This window comes from Trichogramma pretiosum, unplaced genomic scaffold (assembly GCF_000599845.2).
Source record: "Trichogramma pretiosum strain Unisexual culture from Peru unplaced genomic scaffold, Tpre_2.0 scaffold25, whole genome shotgun sequence".
Classification (NCBI taxonomy): Eukaryota; Metazoa; Arthropoda; class Insecta; order Hymenoptera; family Trichogrammatidae; genus Trichogramma; species Trichogramma pretiosum.
The window spans coordinates 324677-346977 of record NW_019641621.1 but is presented as its reverse complement, the minus strand read 5'-3'; the positions used below and the strand labels follow the sequence as shown (position 1 = coordinate 346977).

Sequence of the window (22301 nt, the reverse complement as noted above, 5' to 3'; positions counted from 1 at the left end):
TCGTGGTCGTCCGTATCGCTGCTACTTGGAACCACGTGGGGCTCGATAAAACCAGCAGTGCTACCAAGAGGCTATCCGCTATCGCTCGCAGAGCTGCCTGAATTAAAATTATAGCGATCGTCGCTGCGGTCGACAGTCGACGGGCGATCGTCGCCGCCCGCGCAATTATCGTAATTGTCCTCGTGTAAGCCGCCGCTACAGCTAACGTTAATACCATCGCTTCGTTTAACGAAGCCGATGTACTTGTGCAGGCGAAAGTATTCGCCGATCGCGGATGACTGCTTGAATTTCGTCGTGATCGTCTTTGTGTCGTTGGCCCACTGACGACGAGCCACAACAGCATTGTTGTTGCCGCTGCTGCTGCCGCCGCCGCTGCCACCGCGTGGTATCGCAGACGACGCGGACGCGGACGACGACGATGACGGCGACCACGTGGCTACTGCTCGTTGTTTATTATTGCCGTTATTGTTATGACTCTCGGCAGTAGTGGTAGCTGCCAGTGTAACTGTTATTTTAAAAACGAGCCGAGGCCCTTATTTACGTCGCACTCGTGCGTAACTCTTGGATTAAAATCACGCGCGTTCGGTCGGTCTGACCAGTCTCTGATACTTATCACTTAAAACAAAGTATTCGTTGTGCTTATTCACTTTTCTCTTAATGTAGGCATTGGCATTTTCTTCATTTACTTTATTTTTTATTTAAACCGTGTGTGAGATGACTCGTGTACGTGGGGACCTCCACGTGTGTTTGGGCACTAAAGGCTTCAAAAAGGCACACCGCACTACCTTATTACCGAAGCGCACTGTTAAGACGCGATAATGCTGATTATCGAAGACTTGATTACTTATTATTTATTATTATTATTACTTTAAGTTTTGAAATAGAGTCAGAATTATAAGAGAGTTAAGTGAGATAGAGAGAGAAAAAAGGAGCAAGGAGTTTTAGGCTTTGAGAAATAGAGACACTGGGCTAAAAATTTTCTCGTGCTTTCTGATGCGTGTGCACCACGCGATACGTAGATGCGTTTTTTAGTCGCTCGCTCGCTGCTGCCGCTGTTTCTGCTACCCCACATCCGCGAAAAAACTCTCTTCTCTCTCTCTATATATGTGTCTTTTGAGCAGTGGAGCGAAGTCGAGAGTGTAAGGGAGAGAGAGCGAGAGAGAAGCAGATGAAAACTGGAACTATCACCGTAAACGGATTTTATTCACATAGACACACGCGCGCGTACGAGTCACTTATGTAACACACTTTTCTTTTTTCTTTCTTCTTCCTCCTCCTACGACTCCTCTACTTTTTTACTCGTACATCAGACGCGCGGATGTGCAGTCAGTGTATTTTGCGAAAAACACTTTTTTATCGAACTCGTGTGTATGTGTGTGCGGGCGGACAGGCTGCTGTCAGTCTCTCTCTTTCTTTTACATCCTTTTTCTTCCTTTTTCACTTTGTCTTCGGTCGTCGTCGTCGTCCTTGTTATTCCGTCTCTTCTTTCTCCTTGATTATTATTTACATGAAAAACAGGGAAGAAATCGCAAAGACAGAGAGGAAGGAGCTTTCGGAGCTTGCGAGTCGTCGATTCGTCAAGTTCTATTTATCACACAACAACAACAACCAAACGTCGTTGACGGAGATAGGCCTTCCGAGAGCGAGATTGATAGATAGAGTAGATACAAGTAGATATTATTTTGGTGTTAATCGTAATGTATATAAGGCCGCGCTCGCGCGACAGCGAGAGCAACAACGAAGTGAGATTATAGGAGTGAGAGATAGATAGAGAAGTGTGTCGTTTGACACAGCACAGTTGACAGATAGTAGTTGGATGTAAGTGACAGCTTTTCGGAGAACGAGAGAGAGATAGAGAAGTGACGTTGGATAGTAGTAGTATACACTAGTGGTATATAGACAGAATAAAGATGTTGACGTTGTTGCCCCGCGTGTCTGCTCCCGAGCGGCGGGAGCCGCAGAGTGAGGAGCCTATAGAGCCGAGCAGCAGCTCGGCACCAGCAGAGCCAGAGTAGCACGAACGAGAACGAGCGAGCGAGCGAACGAACACACGACGTGGAAGAAGTAAGAGAGAGAGAGAGAGAGAGAGAGAGCGACTACAACCAACCCCCCTCCCCTCGCACTACTACTCTCGGTTGGCATTGCATTGGGGCACGGGGTGCATGTGCACGAGGGCTGCTGCTGCTGCTGCCTAGTTGCATCGCTTCTGCTACTGCTGGCTTTCAACTGGTAGTGGTTGCACGTCGGAGGGCACACACATACACACGCACGTAAATTCATACACGTATAGGCACACGCACGTTGTATACCCTAGAGAGAGCGGAGAGCAGTGTAACACACCATCGCGCGCGAGTGGTGCGCGCGCGCGCGCCAACGCTTGCCTCCGATCGTCGTCGCCAGTCGAGGCCAGTAAGAGAGACGGAGACAGAGAGAGAGAGAGAGAGAGAGATTTGGTGGCGGTGCACACGGGAGGGAGGGAGGCCATAGGGGGCAGAGCTTTTCAGTTTGCGCGGGCGCACTTTGAACCTTTTGGCTCGTGCCAGCACAGAGAGAGCTTATACATATATCTGTTTTGTCTGTGTGGGTGTGTGTAAGCTCGTGCTTTGCAGGACCCTACCATGTGTCTGTGTGTGTAAGTATGCTATAGCATACATACATGCATATAAGAATCCTGCACTGAGAAATCGCGCATATATTCCGCTCACATTTCCGTGCCACAGTCGCGCGCGCTCACGCTCACGCTTATGCGAGAGGAGCCGCTGCCGCTCTCACGCTGCGAGTTTCGGAGAGAAAAAACACACCTGGAGCCCTCTCTCTCTCGTGCACGCGTGATCTAGGTCCTTTTCGCCCCCTTACTGCTGCTAAAAAGTCGAGAGAGAGGCGAGCGACATCACGTGGAAAAGCAATAAGTCAATCCCCCGCAGATTTTTTATGCGCGCGAATATATCTACTACTGGTGGAGGAGCTACACGAAGCTACGTGTGGCAGGCGCAGGACTTTCCAGAGTCAGAGAGGTGCAGAGAGACTACCAACGCGGGGGTCTGTGGGAGGGAAGGACGAGCGACGAAGAGCGATATCGATGAATAATTTGACCGCACAGGCGGCTTCTCCGCCGACGTTATACCGAAAAGTGTGTGCGACTTCCTTCTCTCTCCCTCGCTCTCTCTCTCGGTATTGCTCGACTGCTAAATTATTCCTTGTCGCGTAGATATTTCCCAATGTCTAAGGATGTCTGTAGCTATATATATACGATGTTGTATATATCGCGCAAAAGCTCGAGAGCTTGCAGCAGCAGCGGTGGTACACATTTTTTTCATCTTTTTATCTCTCGCACACGCTGCCGTACGCTCTCTTTCTCGTGCGCCCGCTGCACACCAAAACAGCAGCAGCAGCAGCAGCGGGATGATATTATGCTTTATTTTACCTATGAATTTATCACGCGCACGTGGTCAACAGCTGCCACGCTCGCATACACATATACACACGCTTACATTATATGTGTGCAGGCGCGAAACATTCGATTCTTTTATACCCTCCTCCTCGCGTTACGTATGATATAACGTATTAAAGTGTGCTCGCACATCATCTATATACATGTAGCGCCTTTAATTCTAATTTTAATTAATTGCAGAGTGTTAGATCGTGTGCTGCACACATAACGCAGTTAACACTTATCTCCTCGTACTATCGACGAGCGAGAAAGCGAGTGTGTGTGTGTGTGTGTGTATAAATTATTTTTCATCTGTATAATTACGATGGGCCGCCGCTTTTCCCATCGCGGAAATTGCCGGCGAGAGAGAGAGCCGCGTGTGCTTCTTATTTGCACCTCGCCTCGAAGGCGGGCGCCTTATAATATACTCGCCCTTCGCGCGGGTTACACACGTAGCTCGCACTAAATTACATCGCGCACACGCACGCACGTATGGTACCTGTGGGTAATCAAACGCGCGCGCACGAGCTTAGATGCATTGTTTTCGCAGATAATTCTAATCAATCAGTTTGAAGGATTTTGCGCGCGTTAAAGGGGGTGAGCGCGGAGCTATATTATGAAAATTCGCACGAGGATCTCTCTCTGCACGTTACGTTTATTCGAGCCTGCGCATCAGCTATATAAATATACAGAGCTGCAGGGTGAGAGAGATATATAGTATAAATTTGGCTGCGAATCGTGGCGTTGGTGTTGTCGACTGACTGACCTACAAAACGGCCAAGTTATTTCCTTGCGTACAGAGCGCGGATCCGTATACACCCCGAAATTAAACAACTGTAAATTGCATTACACTCGCGCGCGGAGCAGCGCCCCAGCGATATACGCGTTACGGCGAAAGTTTATGTATAAAACAGAAATGACAGTTGCAAATAATTTCTGCCATACAGTCGAAAAACAGCGCGATGTCGTTTTATCGTATACGCTCATTTGAACGATCCTCCACGCAATACAGCTACGCAACTCTATCATGCATATGTATACGATCATTCCGGGGAATCGCAATGAAGTTAATCGCTCGGTAATTCAGTGGCGGCGGCGCACGTGTATAGCAGCAGCGGCAGACGAGCTGTATATACATAGCTGTATCGTCGAGTCAAATGAGCTAATCAGTACATCATTATATAGCCGGCTGCGTAGCGATCGTCCAACGACGTAACAGAGATCGAGGGCTTCAGCCCATTGGTACTACGGCTATACGTATGTATGTATGTACGAGAGAACCCAGAGCTACGTATATATACGGTATCCTCTGGACCGCGCGCGTACACGTATATACGCGTGTAAAGAGAAACACAGTCGGGGCAGACATACATATGCACGTGCACGCGCGGAAAGTGCGAGAGGCGATGCATGTGGCAGGGCAGGGGGGGAGGACCAACGAAATTAAGCACAGCGGCGGCAGAGAGCCCCCCCGAGCGTGTGTGTGCGGCTGCGGAGCTCTGCTCGCCAGGCCCGCAGCCTTGTGGTGCTTGCACGCATACGACTATAGTCGTGTCCGTGTACGTAAGGGCTAAAAAGGCAACTGTACCATATTCTCTAGCCTCTCTGCTGCTGCCTAGGATATGTGTATATGTACGCAAAAGAGCACGCAGCAGCTCCTGCATGCCGCACCGCAGCAGTAACGGCTCCGACGAATGACCGATGAATGGGATTATTTGCTTGAATAATGCAAAGGGATGCGAGTGTGTACTATATCGAAGCGATTCTAATACGACCTTTAAATTTTCAATAAAACTTGAGAGATGATTATCAAATAAATAGAACTTCGATCCGTATCGGCTCGTAGCTAGGAATGCTTCGCACACGAGACAGAAGAATAACAACAACGACGACGACGAAAACAATAAACAGAAAAAAAATAAGCAATTCGATATTCCAACGCGCGCCCGCTGCTGCTGCCATGTGCCGTTGCCATGGATATTGATTGGGGAAACGCGAAGCGCAAAATATTTTGACATCTCTCTTTCTCGCGCTCGCGCGTCCCGGCACGAATTCGTTCTCGTTCTTTAAATACCTCCTGCACTGTACTTTTTTTATACGCGTTTTCTCGCGCGAAATTCGCCCGTAGTCGCACAACGACTACTACGACGACGGCCCTATATGGTAGTAGTAGATCCTGTATTGATATTCCATTGAATGGGGGGGCACAAAGCTCGACGATCGCAGAAAGGCTCCGCGCTGCGTTGTTCCACGTGTGTGTGTATATAGATATAGGAGGTCGGTACGGTAATAGCTTTTGTTTCGCGCGCGAGCGACGTCGAGCTTCCTGTATGTACTTTTTTCTCATGAAGGCCGTCACACTTTTTTCCTTGCCCGAGCTCTCGCTCGCGTTGGTTCCATTCTAATGGAGATTTGAGGGATGATTCGTTTTCTTTTTTTTTTCCTTTATATATTTTTTTTTTGCTCTCTTTTGGGTAATCGTATTTTTGCTGCGTAACCCCGTTATATATAGACGTTACAACGCGCTGCGCCGCACGAGAATTAGCGACGTTAGTCAATTTCGGAAAAATTTTTCAACTCTCGATTCCCTTGTATACTTTTTATCGTGTAAAAAAAAAAGGAAAATAGCTCGCGGATTAGAGTTATAGTGTTGTAACGACCAACACCTTTGGTTTTTCTCTGTGCGTTGCTGCGCGCGAGCTTCTGGCGACAACAGAGCACTAGAATAGTCTAGGTAGTTCGTTTGCGCCTTAATTAAAGCAGCGAGTGCCGCGCGCTGCACACGTATATAGTGGGCTCTAGCCGACTCGAGAGGTCTAAATCTGCGCGAGTCTCGAGCTGAAATAGGCAGAGCTGTGCTCTGTATGTGTGTGTGTGGATCGCTGCTGAGAGGGCCAGGGATTAAGAAAATTAGAGGAAAGAAAACGAGAGGGACGACAATGGGCGAGACGAGTCGTTCGTGTTAGAAATAAAAAAAAAAGAAAGAAAGAAAGAGGCACCGACAAACTCGTGCTGCGTCTTTGCAAAGCGACTCGAAGTGATAATAATGATTATCTCGCGATCGAATCTTGATGCAATAGTTCGTGCGCGCTGCATCGTATTGTGTCCCGTTAACACCGAGCAAAACAGTGGATATAGACAGCAGTACACCGCACGGGTCACAGCTGCTGCTGGATTCGAACTTTGAAGGAAGTGTCGCTCGCGATCTGCGATTCGTTGTTGCTATATACATTCACAGCAAAAAGGGATAGGGAGAAAAGTTTTCTCTCTGTGCGTCTGCGAATGTCTTCGAATGCCTCTGCTGCCGCTGATACTGCTGCCACCTATCAGTGACCTCCGGTGCAGTCGGTGTATTATATTTATAAGCCAGCGAGAGAGAAATTCAAGGATCAATGCGCGCGATAAGTTATAGATGAATATATGGGCGGGGGCGGCGGCGAGGAGGAGGCTGACTTCGCTCGCAAAGCCATATTTTTATAAGCGTTCAACGAAAATGTCTCTTTTAATCCTTTCATTTTTGTACTCGCGGGAAAATGTCGTCGGCTCGTTAGATCGAGAATTCGTTTACAACTGGTGACTAAGTGCCAAGCCCCTCTATAAAGCACCACCATCAAAGTAGATAAAATTCCTCCGTTTAGCCATAAAAAAAGCAGCCATAAGAATTTGCAGCGCGCGATATGCTGCTGCCGCTCGCCGAGGATTAGAGTTTTAAGCATTAGTTTTTCACGCGGAGACCCAGAGGGCTAGCTGGTTAAGCCGCGGATGAACTCGAGAGAGAGATCCCATTTCGAAATAAGACGGTTCGAAGGGCGAGTTTATTTTTTCTTCCCTCGTCTCGTGTGTAAAAAATCGCGCGTCGTTTAAGAGATGCACTCGCGGCGATAACGTTGCATCTTATACACGAATAAAGTCGAATAATAATGGCAGCGGCTACAGACGGCGCGCGCGGCAAGGACGCAAGTATAGACAAGATTGACTCGAGTTTCCGTTGGGATCGACACATACCGTCCTCTCTCTCTCTCATTTTTATCTTTTTCGTCCAGCGCGTTCGGACTCGACGCATTGTGTTACGTCCCTTTTGTCTTTTCCTCTCGGTCATTCAACATTCTGGAGACGCGAGTACGTGTTGTGCTTCGCAGAGAGAAGAGAGAGAATTGCTTGATTTTAAAAGAAAGCAAAAAAAAATAAAAATAAAGAAGGAAAAAGAAGCTGAACACACCGGGAAAAAACCTTTGCTACATGTTTCGAGAGTAAATCGAGGCCTGCACCCAAGCAGCATCCAGCCAGCCAGCTGCTGCTGTTGGGTTTTTTTTTCGGCAGTTCGACTTTCGATTGTGGATTGAGAAAAGCTCAAGACAACAATGTGTATGTGTGTGGGTGCTCTAGGTTGAGAATGAAGTCTGCGTGCCGCCAATAGCGCCGCTTTTCTCTCGACCTTCTCTCTGCCGATATATACACTTTGAACCGCTTGAGCGGCGCTAATTCGATGATTGATTTATTCATTGTGTCGAAGACGTCGACGAGGACAATAAAAGGGGCAATTAGTTTTTCATTATTCTGCCAACGACGATCGATGCGCGATCATCGTCATTCCTCTCTTGGCTAGTGTACGATTTATGCAATTTTATTGGCGCGTCGACTTAACGACTTTTACGGGGGCAGCAGCAGCAGCAGCAGTAGCCAATAGCCCGTATAGGATTGAATAAAATTTAAAGGATACTTTCCCCGCGCGCAGTTCCACGCGTTTCTCACAAGGCGGACGGATATTTCAATTTATATATTATGTAAACGTGGATGCACGATTCGGGGCTGCGGGGCTAGTTGGTTTTACTTCTTCTTCTTTCTTTTTTTTTGATGATGAAATCGCTCATAAATATATCACGTTATATTCTCCGGCGAACTTATCTTTTATCTTTAAGCTCGGGGTCTACGCCGGGGCTGTATAAGATCGATGTTTAGCTTCGGGAACTACGACGACGACGACGACGACGACGAGGCTTGTTCAGGTACGTCGCTTACAATCGAATGGCTCGGGCTATACAAGTATGTTTATGATCATATGTATATATACCCACCCTCTTTCCCTCTGCCCTCCCTCCTCTCTCTCGGCTTAACGTTTTAGGGTTATATATGACGTGGAGCAGTATTGGAGCTCTGAAAGCTATTCCAAGAATATATACGACGGGAGGGCCCCCGCAAGCTCTTGAAAGAGAGAGAGAGAGAGACTAGAGCTTTGATGTTTATTATGTGTTTAAGACGGTAATATATCCGCCTCTTTTCTATCTTTTAAAAAGTCAATAATATTCCAATTTAATTTAATGGCATCGATTAAACAAAACTCGAAAACTGCGTTGATCGCTTTCTTCGAATTTTTTATTTCGCTATATACTTTATTCGCGATTGACACAATCGCAAGTGTCAAAATAGCGCAGCTTCTCTATACATTGTCCTTGGAGATCTTTTGTGTGTTTAGTGTACGTCGCTTCGAAAAATGTAGACTCGACCGACGGAGAATGAATCTCGGTCAAAACGGAAATGCACTGTGGAAATGATTTTTTCGCATATAAAAACTACGTGCACTATTTCGATCTCCGCGTTGATAAATCGCATCAAATAACAAAAATAAATTCGTAACTTCTATATGATATACGAGAGAGCTCAATCTCTCTCTCTCGAAGCGAAGGTCATCGCGCGCCCACGGATAAAAGTAAACAATATAAAATCCGACCAACACTCGTCATATCGCGCGCGCATATTTTTGCCTCTCGAGTGAATAATTATAAGATACACGCGCTGTTTTGTTTACGTGGACCGATTCAATCGTCGATCCCTCTTCGCGAATTACTTTTTCATTAACGTATCGGCAACAACACAATTATATGTACACCCTGTCCACCCCCGCACTAGCACTAGAGAAAATACAATAATCTTTCGAAAACGCGGGAAGGTACTTGAAAATCCGCGCGTCGCTTATGCGCTCTCGCTCGCGACACACAAATAAATGAATGACAACAACAACGACAAAAAAAGCTCGCCCCAAAAAAATCTCGCTCTTTTGCACACCCAACGAGATAAAACAAAATTGAATTACAAACGTTAGCTCTTTTCCACCCTGTATAGGTGCCCCTTTTCTCTCTACACGCACACACACACACACGTATATCTATATAATTTCGCGCAGTGGCTCGTCGTCGCGCGCTCGGAATGTCGCGCGGAATGCAATATCCGCCCGTAAACTCTATGACGCGCCAGGCAGCAGTGCTGCGACCTGTGCTGGGCGCACCAGGACAGAGAGAGAGAGAGAGAGAGAGAAAAGTGGAATTCAAGTCCAGGCAAGTGTGCAGGGCCGTGTACTACCACCTATAACTAGTACAATACCTGCTTGGCGGGCGAACGATTATAATGGGTCCAGGCAGAGATAGAGATTCTTCGACTTTTTAATTTTCAATTTCAACTCTCTCTCTGTCTCTCGGCTATCTATATATATAGGGGCGGCTTGGCTGCAGCAAATTATATGCATTTCCATATTCACGGCCCCCCTAAACTGCTCCTTCATATAGATATATATACCATACAATACGTTTATAGCTGCAATTGGCGCGCGAACGAGCAAGGGGTGTATATATAAGGTATATAGGTGCCTATATACTATATACCTGGTATCGCGTTAAGTGTAAGCTCGCACACACCGTGCGCTAGAGGGCAAGTGTATATATACACGTATATGCGGGCTGCAAGTGCGTGTCGAGCGCATTACTGTATATATTTCTTGCCACTACACTGCGAGACTCGTAGATTATATCGCCGTATTGGCTGAATTATAGGCGCGGGGCCAGCAACTTTCAAAGAAAAGCTGTGTGTGTATATGTAGCATTGCTTATATTATACGAGAATCGAAACGGTGGCGGCGGCGGCGGCCGGTGGCTCGCGCGCACCCCGCGTAAACAAAGTGTAAAAATAGAGAATCTCTCCAGCCCGCGCGTATACATACGGTAAAGTATGCAAGAGGTGTATTATATGCCCCGCTGCACACACCAAAACTTTTACCCCCTCACCCATCCCAGTGTGTATGCGTGTAACTGCAACGACGCGGCGTATAAAGCTAGAAAAAGAGAGAGAGAGAGGGACATACTACTATACAGAGTCAAGAGTGGGAGGAGGAGGAGCTCGCGCGCGCGAGGCAAAGTTATATCTCGGGGAAGCAACATAAACCAAAATGTATAGTAGTGCTTCGGTGCTACTACTGGTTACAGGCTCTCTTACCTATATGTAGGTACGTATATAGGCTCTCTCGCGCTTTGCTCAGCCGTTGGTATATAATCGTAAACTATAATCCCAATTACGGAGGACGTCGGAATTATCTGCGGTAGCAGATTTCGAGCTTACGCTACACGCACACATGTACACGTGGTGGAGCTGCACTAGCTCTGTACCACCCTCCCACGTGTGTGCGCATACGTGTGCTACGGTACACGATACATGCGTACATATAGTAGCAGAGGCAGTTACCTTACACACACACACACACACATATGCGTACGCGTATTTGCGTGTAACACGCACATGGCTATACATAAGGTGTGTACTTAAGCGCATTTGCTAAATGCGTAAGTAGGCTCTTGTCACGATCGCGCCTAAGCCAGTTCAATTTTGTCTTAAGGCGCCGCCGCCGCCGCTGCTTAGCTTTGCTCCAGCGCATTAAAACGCTTAATCCTGCAGCGAGCGTAGTACGCGTGTAAGTATACGAGGCGAAAGTGAAACGAAGAGAAAATTTAATCGGGCAGAAAGAGAGAGAGAAACTGCACAACGATTCTCCTCGATTCTGATTCATATAATTCGGTAGGTGCGTAATTCACTTACCGATGAGAAGCGACTGCTTGCTGCCGTTGCTCGCAAGCGAGTCCTGATGTTTAACCTCGGCCGAGCCGCTGCCGTTTTTTACGTTAGGGGCGACATCGCCGCCATCGAGGACGATGTCATCCTTGCCACCGACGACGACTACGACACCAGCGGCGGCGTTACCATTTCGTTGCTTGACGTTGTTGTTGCTACTGCTACTACTGCTACTACTGCTAGTGGTAGTGTTGGTAGCCGCGTCGACGACGACACTGCTAATGGATCCTTTGGCGTTTGTGGCCAAGACGTTGACCGCAGACACGACGACATTGCTGTTAGCGACTCCGCCGTTGCTGCTCTTCTCTAATTCCACCGCTTGTTTTGCCTATACGCGCACACGTGTGCACCAGAGGAATAAAATACATTTTAGCGATTTATTATCTTATCATGTCGAGTTTGCTTATTTTTTGTAATTTCATCGGTTGAGCAATTGATATTTAGCTATCTTACCCCGAAACTAAAGCGGGAGAATTTCGCGACGCAAACAACGTCGTCTAATTCTCTACTGTAATATTCACGAGCCCTACGTAGCAGTAGTAGTAGTCAAGATACGAACCTGTATCAAGGCAGAAGAAGAAGAAGACGATCGGGGAGCGGCGGCAGCAGCGGCAGCAGCAACGTTGGTAGCGGCGGTAGCAGTGGCTACGACGACGATGCGGTTCTGGTTGTGGTCGGCTGTCGCCGCCGCGAAACCATTGCCACCGCCGAGCTCGAGGCTGCCGCTGATATTTTGCTTGCTGCCTACGACGATGTTGCTGCTAATGGCGTTGCTGCCGGCGTCTACTAGGCTCGCTTCCGGATTAAGGAGCGTCGTCGGGCGCTGATGCTGCTGCTGCTGCCGGCGGATAACGAGTAGACTGCCCGCCGGCTCGAGCACCACCAGCTGGCGCATACCAAACTTCGTCAGTGCCGTGGTGGAGTTGTTGTTGTTGCTGGTCGTCGTCGCCGTTTCTGATTCTACTGTCGTTGTTGTTGTTAAACAGCAGTCGAAAGTTCAGCCTCCCTCAGTTCGCTGAAATTTTCCAATCCTCCGATCGTAATAGCAATAGGTACCTCGGCCAAAGGATGCTCTGCAACACGATAAATTTTATAAGATATGTCTTTCTTTCGGGCAATATTATTGAGCGATTATCGACGGGGGTGAAGGTATACATTCATCGATAGCGTGTATGTATGTGTGTATGCGAGTATATAGGTGCAGCGCAGCAGCGGCGGCGAGACGATGAAAATTAAAATTCAAGGGAGCTCGCCCTTCAACGGATCGCCCAATCAAGCCTGGCAGCGGAGAGTCTAATTCATTAATGAGCCACTTTTCAGCACACGCCAGTATATAGCATAGCGGCGTATAACCCGCCAAACGAACGGCTCAAACATTTCTCTCTCTCTCTCTCTCTTTCGCGCGCTTAACGTGCTAGTGGCTGCGCTCTAGTGTCCGGTAAAATCAATACTTTAACTGGCCTCTCTCTCTCGTTCTCTCGTGCCTTCTATTACAAGCTCTGTAATTTTCTAACCGTTATTTTCACACCCACACACGAGATCATTGCTATTAAAACTATTATTCTATATATATAACGGAAATTTCGTTCCAGTGAAAATCGCCCGTAAATATCGATTGTAAATTTCTTTAGACAACTGACTGTTTAAAAGTATCAATTATAATCGCAGAAGATCGTTTCGACAATAGTAGAAAAAAAGAAAAATCACTATTCATACGGATCGCTCGAAGCCAGCAGCGAAATTCTGCTGACTCTCGCAAGTTCAGACGTGGATGTGTGCGTGTGTATGTGTGCAACGACGAGGAACACCACCACCAGCAGCAACCACGTCGTGATCGCAAGTATATAAGAGTAAAAGCAATAAAAAATGTACGGACAAAAAATCAGGCGAGCTTGCGAGCTTGCGCGCGCGAAAAAAGGGACGCGCGATCGCAATCGCGTTGCACGACTGAACAATGGAGCTATGTGCGTTTTGTTTTTTTTTTTATATACGATCGCGGCTTGTATACGTTTTATATACGGACTCGCGCGCGCGTGCGATTATTATTATGCGTTATGTATCGATGCGAAATGGCGAGTTATATATTTCGTACGACACGATGACGATGTGCTCGATTTTAATGAAATATATATATTTTACACGCAGATTTACATCTCCCTGGAGAGAAAAATGGTACGATTCGAGCGAAATCCCGATTCGATATCCAAAGACGTGTGGGTGAGCTTTTTTTTTGTGTGCCCTGTGTGTTCGTTTGACTTTTCGTAATACGCTCACTTATAAGTCGAAGAATAAAGAGTCAACAATGAAAATTGTAGCGAGGGAAAGGAAGAGAGAGAGAGAGAGACAGAGACAGAGAAGAGAGAAAGGAAAGAGTAAAAGCTTGAAATTCCGAGTTGGCAAACGCAAAGGAGGAGGCACGACGCCGTGTGTCGGAATTTGCAAAAGCATGTTCCGTCCTTTCTCTCTCTCCCTCTCGTGCTATTACAGTATGTGCGCCGCTGCCGCTGCTGCTGCTGTGCTCTCGCGTTCAGTTTGGCCCTTGCCTCTGCTGTACCAGAGAGAGAGAGAGAGAGAGACTAACTGGGTCAGCTGAAAAGTCGACCTACTTAAAAACAAAACTATTTACTGCCTCATCTTTTGTACATTAATTCGACTAATCTTGCGAGGTACGTGGCTTGCGCGCATTTCGGAATTGCGCGCACTTACACACACAATTCGTAATTGGAATTAGAACGAAAAATCGTCGCGAAGACTTTCTTTTCTTGAATTAACCGACGTTGGGAGGGGTATTTAATAAGCCTGCGTGTAACACGATGATAAGCACGAATCGTTCGCACAGTGGCAGTAAAAGAATCGCGCGCGTCGGTAAATGATATTCTTTTCAAGCGCGCGCTCAGAGCGAATCGTTAGCTCATTATGAGTTTTCTTCGCCGACTGCGCGAAAGCTCGGTGGCTGTAGCGCGCGAATACGAATACAATGATTTATTAATGAAGCCTCCCCCTCCCCTTCCATTTAATTCGCTGTAGTTTATGCAACATGAATTATTAATGGCTCGCGAGAGAAAGGTAAGTACGCTGTAAAACATTTATCGGTTTTCGCGCTGTAACCTGCCAAAGCTCCTTTTCTCTCTTCTCGCGAAAGCGAAGAACGAAAAAGCTGGCTTTTTTTCGGCGGAGTCTCAAAATCTCGAAGATTTTTTTGGCGAAGATGGGTTAAAGGTCGTAAAAAATATAAAAAATTCTACCCTGGCGTATCTTATACTTATATTCCGACAAATTTCGTGACACGAATTCACGACGACGAAAAAGTATACATGAATTTTAAAAGCGAAGAGGCTAACAAACGCCGAAGTGTACATCGAAACGTATATAATACGGGGTAGACGAGATGCGCGCGGGACGCGATATTTTATTTTACATAACGCATACATTTATATAGTCTCGATGCAAATGCAAATAACGAGGCAGCGCCGAGCGATGAGAGTAACGCGATCCCACTTATGGGCGGTGCGCGCACAGATGCTCGTCGGGCTCACCGAGAGAGCGAGAGAGAATATTTGCGCGCCGATGTAATTCGTGTAACACCGGCTATACGTATAATACGTGTCTCGCACTCGGGGCCGCCGCTACAATATACCACGCGAGCGATGCAAAATGTACGTATCATTTCCATTCGGAGGCAGAGCAGAGCCATGTACACAGAGCTCCGGCTGCACCCCGAGAGGTATACCGACGAGAAAGAGAGATAGCTTAAAATTACCACCTACGTATGATGATGACGATGATATTACAATCGTCGGGGTGGCCCTCTCGATGTGAAGAAATAAAGTACGAGACGATTTGTTCTTATTTTCCGTCGATCTACTCGAACTCTGTATACGTCGCAGAGTAAATTGTATCAAAGTAAAAAATATACAAATATTCATAAAGTCACATTTTCTCGCGCGATGATCAAATTTTCCCACGAATATAATTATTTCTCATCTCGCCCACTTTTATGCAGTTAAGCTGCTTACACACACCCACCTACGTATATATTATATATAAAATGCATTCTATGCAACGCTTTTGCAAGCACACGTACTACCTCTACGCGTGTCTCTGCTGGGCGCGCTGGATAAATTTTGCAAAAGGCCTGTCCTCGGAGTCCATCTCTCTCTCAGCTCGGCCCTTTGTTCCGACTCTCTCTCTCTCTCTACACTGCTAGATATACATATACCCGTAATCAACCAACCCATTAACCCGTTTTATGTTCGAGGAACATGATCTATTTATAGAGAGTAGTATCACGTTGTAGGGTTGTTTGGAGTCCTCTCTCGCTGCAAGCTCGCTCGCAAGCTCACGTACGTGTATGCGCGTCGCGTATGTATACATACGCTACTTATGGAGCGCCCTTTCCTCGCTCTCGCACCATCTCTCTCCTTTTCCCTTTTTCCCTCGGTGTATATATACGTATATACACAGAAACGCGCGAAACACTCTTGTAACGAGATAGACGACACTTCATACCGAGGGATCCCGCGCGCGCGCGTATATAGAGAAGGGCTTGTTCATTCACAGACACACGCGCGCGAGCGAACGAGCCTTACTTACATACACTTGTGCTTAAAAATCTAGACTCACTTTGTGAATATATTATACCTTTTACTTCTCTCGTGCCTAAGCAGGCAGGCGTAGCGCCTTATGCATCTTGACACTCGCAGCAGCAGCAGCAGCTAGCGAGCTCTGTATAAGCAGTACAGCACGTCGACTTAGCGCGCGCGCGCGTTGTTTGTTTTTTTTTTTTTTTTTTTTCATCATCTCGCGCGTTCCATATATATATATAGGATGTAATACGACGAGCGTCCAGCGCTCCGAATATAATGTATTAATTAAACGTCTGTGAGAAAATTTCGCCGAGTATAACGAGCTACAACTACTGCTGTGTGTATAAGCTGGCTTATATAATATAAAAAAGATTTTTTTTGTAACTTTTCTCCGCGCTCGCGCCAGCGTCGTTCTGTATATAAAAAAGCTCGAAAAGCTCCAATTGCCAGTCGCTCTCTATTATTCTATCCTCTTTCTCTGTCTCTCTCTCTCTCGCGCGCTCGCCTCGATGTTTCTTTCATTTTTATATTATTTGTATCAATATCGAATGATCAAGGAAGGGTACTATATACAGGCAATGCTGCCTATATAGCATGCAGTGACATATAAGACAGCAGACGTACAATATATACTCGGAGAGAAAGAGAGAGAGCGAGTCGCGGTACAGAAATCGAAGAGAGAGAGAGAGAGATACTTGGCAACGAAATTGCAAAGTTGCGGCACGTGCAGACCCCGAAAGGACTTGAGTATCCAGGCCGAGTAGTGGAAGCGCGCGCGCGCGGCGTAGGCGACTTCGATAGAGAGACGAAGAAGAAGAAGAAGAAGCGAGCAGCAAAAAAAAAAGGAAGGAAGGAAGGAAAGAGAGAGAGAGAGAGAAAAAGTACATACACACAGCCGAAGGAACGAACGAACGAACGAAATCGCGAAAAAACTAACTGGGGGGATACAATTTGCAACGCCTAAAGATTAAAATCGGCCAACTCGCATCGAGTCTCGGCTTGTGCTGCTGTGTATCTCGATGACGTATCTTATCGATGTATATACACATAGGGAGAAATACGTTGTTCGATTCTCGAACTAACTCGCTGTGTGTGTGTGTGTTTAACGATCATCTGCGTGTGGGCGTGTACCATCGGACTTAGGTATATAGCTAATAAACAAAAAAATAAATAAAAGACAAACGAGGATATTTAGAGGGCCGGCATTGTGCATAGGTACGTGAGCTATACGCGATGCAACGGATCGACTCGGGACGTAACATTTTTCAGAACGGAAAAAGGGGACGCTTGAAAAAAGAAGAAAAAGAGCCGCGATTATTCCCTTTGCGACGCATATACACGGTATAAACGAGATTTAATTGGAAATACATATCCCGTATACAGCACGTATACAACGGTCGACCGGCGCAGCGTAAAAATAAGAAGAAAAAATGGTCGCACACAAATTTTTCGCGCGCGCGCGAGACAGAGAGAGAGCTGTAAAGGCAGCTTGATCGAGAGTTACAATATGTTAAAACCATCAGTCGCGCGCGCAGTGTATATATCTATAGAAAGCCCTCTATAAACCGATATAATACTAAAATAGGAAGAAAGAGCAGTGCAGAGGGGGGTATTCAACGAGGGCACGCACATAGAGCTACTCGCTGTTGGAGAGCGAGCGAGGTGAAAGACACGAGCAATAAATGACAATGAGGAGAGTAAAAGGTAGTTTCTGGTAGCAGTCAGAGAGAGGCTTGTGCCATGTAGACGAGGTATAAAGAGAAGCGCGGCGTATATATATATATAGCCGTTAGGAGGAGGAAAAGGGAATCGTTTGAACGCATCACTGATTTTATCGCGCGCGCGACTCTCTCTGCGCGTACCTAATGAGTATGGGTACACCAAGAGAGAGAGAGAGAGAAAAGCTCTTTTTACGTTTATATATCTATGTATATACGACTCTCGAGCACTTGGAGAGCTTTATTTATGTAGATTGTTTACAATTAAGGCTAACGTATACAACGGTGGGCGCCATGCGCTTATTTTGAGATTTTGTGTATGTGTCTGTGTGTCTGTGAGTGTTCGTTGTTGCAGTTGAAGCTGTAGTGGTATAGGCAGTTGTGCGCTACAGCAGCACCACCACCGATCTGTGTGCGTGTGGACAAATTAAAAGTGTACATTATGTATCCTTCCAAGAGTGCAGCAAGCACCGGGGCAGTTAATTTTTGGTCAAAATTTCGACTCTTCGGTGTGGCGAAAGTCGGTAGAAATATTTGCTCGCGTGGGCCCACACACACACACACACACACACAGACAGTCGGTGCAGAAAGAGGAGTAATAGAGAGAAAGAACGAGAAACAAAAAGAGAGAGAGAGAGAGAGAGAGTTGATGTAGAAAAAGTTTTCAAATAAAGTTCCCGCATGTTGGAAGAAAAGCTTGCCCAAACCTTTAACCCATCCAACATTGTGTCTTTCTCTCTCTCTCTCTCACTCTCGCACACACTAAAAACTTTTGTAAAAAGCAATTTCACACATTCGGGCTTCTAAGAGAGCGAGAGAGAGAGAGAGAGAGGAGACGTGATGAATTTTATTCGTTTCGTACGGTAGCTCCGAACATAACAAGATCCGCCGTTGCCGCCACACGGCCAACGCTGTGCGCGCGGCACACGATCGTTTTTGATAGTGACACGACGACTAGGACTCTGCTATGTTCCAACCCCATATCCTTTACCTCCTTCGTACTGCCTATACAGAGTCGGCCCCGTTATATAGCACACACATACACACAAAGGTATATAAGTTTCCGTCTCGACCGTACGTACGTACTATATATACGGGAGACTCAATGAACGACGAGTAAGTGAAACTATTAAAAAAAGCTCGAGCCTATACCGTAGAAGAAGAATAAAAAGAGAGAGAGAAGTCGACCGGTTCGTTTTTCTGCCAATCAATGCTTGTACACAGCCATTCGTACGAGGACGAGGAATCAAGCGCGCGTTTCCGTACATACGACAAACTTTACTCCATTGCGAAGTGAAAACTTTGATCGTAGGTTGATTTTTTTTTACTTCTCCATACCGATCGGAGGTTAATGATTTTCTCATGAATGTAAGCGATCCACGCGCCGCTAATGATTAGAACGCACGAATGTTATACTCGACGCAGAGAAATTTTGGATAAAGTTAAAATATTCCGTTTTAATTCAACCCTGAGCAATCGTGTAACAATCACGAGATATATATTTTTTTTTTGGCAACGCGTCTGTAACTACATCGAATACGTGCAATTGAATGAGAAACTATTCGTTACAGCGTTGATTTTATAATAACATTTTACATCTCGCTACGCATGTACGCACAAATTTGCCACACAATTGATTCGCGCAATCAGTCGAGCACCGCACACACGCGAATCGCGCGATAACTAATCGGGCGCGAGTTTTTTACGCTCTCGAGCTTGCGATTTCGTTTTGATTCGCGCTATAATCTCGGACAAAAATCATCGCGTTTCACCCGAGGCAAGCGCAAACGGTTGTTTAGCTCATTCGAGTCCGCGTGTGCGCCGATCCAGCCAAGGCAGCAACGTGTACCGGTGAATAAGTATCGCTTATTTACGTATATACACATATACGTGTGTCCTACGAGGAAAAGTCGTGATACTCGTTGGCGGCGGCGCTCCCGTGAGCTTGCGAGGCACGATCGGCGAGAGATCGTGTATGTGTGTGTGTGTGTGCAATACCAGCGGGTCTGCATACGCTTGTCGAATCAATGTGCAATGCCACACACTCACACACACACACGCATACACAGACACGCAGTAGAGAGAGAAAGAGCGGCCGTACAACTGGGTTTTAAACCGACACCCGTGTATGCACACACACACGCACACGTGTATATTAGATTTACAGAGCGAGTTTAACAAGCAGAAAATACGTGCCGGGGCTCGGTGCTATATACTACTACTCTCTCTCTCTCTCTGGGTTGTGTGTGGGTGCGCGCGGTGTGCAAGGGTCATATACAGCAAGACTGTTTGATCAATCCATTAGACCGAGTCACGAAAAGCTCTTTCGGCTTGGCTTTCGTGTACAGTGTGACGTACACACACACACAGAAAGGTAGAGAGACAGACATCGGTGCGAGCGGCTCCGCGTGTACTATTCCGTGTATATATACGTAGAATCGCATAATGTAGCCTGGCACAGGAGACGACGACGACGACGACGAGATAGGCCGGGGGGGGTTGGGTACGAGACCGAATGTATTTTCAACAATTGCCATAAAGGGGGAGGAATACGACCCGAGTACAGGCAGTAGCTAGCAAGTAGCAAGTAGCAGAGCTTTCGGGGCCTAAGCCAGAGCTACACTAGCCCGGCCGATTGTTCCGGCCTACATTTTTACTCGCGCGCGCGCGGGGTATATAAGCCGCCGCCTCGAGAGAGAGAGAGAGAACTGCACTTTACGAGTGGTGGAGAACCGGTCTCTCACCGACACCATCGCGACAACGACTGAAAAGTATACACACACTGACTGTGTGTATTGCTCGAGCGATCGCCGCTTGTTTATATATATTGTATAACAGCCTCGCTGCAAGCTCAACTCGACTATACTACTACTACTACTACTACTACTTGGCTTGTTTTTCGAGATGTCGTGTACTACGTACATATAATAACAAGTCTAAAAGTATATATATACGCGCGCACAGACCCTTCGCGCGCTTATATGAATGATACCGCGCGTGGGTATATAGGTGGGGGATGATGGGCGATATAATAAAGCTCGCGCGCGCGCGCCCAAGCGACACCTTCGCACAATGCCTACTTGGTTTTCGCGCGCGCAAAGCGAGCATGTACAATTTCTACCTATACAATGCATGTGTGTGTACGTGTGACGATAACCTTGGCTATGACGATCGTTTTGGCCCTAAACAGCGTGTGATAGAGAACGATGTGCAGTGGCGGCGGGGGTGGTGGCAGCAGCAGCAGCTCGACACGATTTATACTTATCGGAACTCGCGTATACGCGGCGGCCTCGATGAAAATCAATTTCAAACTGTGCGACTGCAACTTATATATACGTACGCGATCGAGCGCTGCGTGTGCATGATATAAAAGCTCGTGTGTGTGTGTGTGTTAGTGAGTGTGCGGGCGCGTTTGAAATATGCACCACGAGCTCTCTCTCTCTCTCTCTCTCGCTTGGCCCTTCCCTGTCCCTGTCACCCTTATATTGTGTCACACACGCTGCTGCTGCACCCGCACCCATGCGCGCGCGAGCGACTTGTTTTGTTTACGCTGCTTTGGACTATTAACAAAGCGAATTCTCGATGACTCTTGACGCACGCACGCATGGCAGAGGCCCGACGACGACGACGACGACGAATAAAATGCCCTGCTGCCAGCCGGTAAATGAGCTTTATCGCGTCATGCTCGTAGCACGCCTATATATAGAACACGAGCCCAGATTTTTCGATACAAGCGCGGGACGAGAGTTTAGAGATTTTCGTCGTTTTACGTATTACAACGATAATATACACTCCGATCGCTACGTTTGGAAATTTACCAAAACTCGCGGTCGATCCTTGTTTGTCCGACTCCGTGTGTGCGTTTATGCGTGTGTGTGACTTGTCAGTTCTAATCTTTCTCTCTCTCTTTGTACCCATGCGTGCGTCCCAACGGTGCGCACTGTTTAATTTTGCCACGCGCGCGCGCGGTGGGTCAATTTTATTTGTACAAGCTCGTGTCACAATTACGAAATTACTCGATGCGAGTGGTCGTTTTGAATTAAAAATCGATTGTCGAAGCGACGAACGAATTAATTAGAAAATAATTATGATAAAAATTAACTTCTGGCTCAAAGTACAAATAGATTTATCCATCGTGATGTAATGTTGGGTTTAAATGCTTTTTGCTGTATTTTTTTATACAACTTCTTGCTTTTAACTAAGAAAATGAATTGATTTGGTATTGACAAAAGAATTTGTTTGATTTTTTTTAAATGAAGCTTAAATAAAATAAAAATAAATATAAAACGAGTTCAATTTTTATGTTTCAATGTATTTATTAGAAAAATAATTTATTCTAATTATATGGGCTACATGAAATATTTAAAAATACAACTAGACATTACAAAATGTTACAAAAATACAATTAGACATTATGAAATATTACAAAAATACAATTAGACATTATGAAATATTACAAAAATACAACTAGACATTAAAAAATATTACAAAAATACAACTAGACATTAAAAAATGTTACAAAAATAAAAAATAAGTAAAACTAGCTTGACGATTTTACAGCAGTGAGTCGGGACTCAGCTTCCAACGCCGGAAAAATCCTCTCAGCATCTTGTCGCAGAGAAACACGTCGCAGTGGTGGCACAATCCGTCCGGCAGCACCCACAGCTCGTAGGA

General features: G+C 46.3%; 1 protein-coding gene across 1 annotated transcript in view; it reads right to left on the bottom strand.

Moving 5' to 3' along the window:
- Window positions 1–22301, bottom strand: part of LOC106654177 (calmodulin-binding transcription activator 2) — a 66842-nt gene that overhangs the window by 36817 nt on the left and 7724 nt on the right. Inside the window, exons 2-3 of the mRNA XM_023458871.1 lie at window positions 11883–12396; window positions 11291–11651 (exon numbers count right to left, since the gene is read on the bottom strand). Coding sequence (XP_023314639.1) covers window positions 11291–11651; window positions 11883–12218 — 697 coding nt within the window. The 5' untranslated portion in view covers window positions 12219–12396. The remainder of the gene's footprint in view (window positions 1–11290; window positions 11652–11882; window positions 12397–22301) is intronic.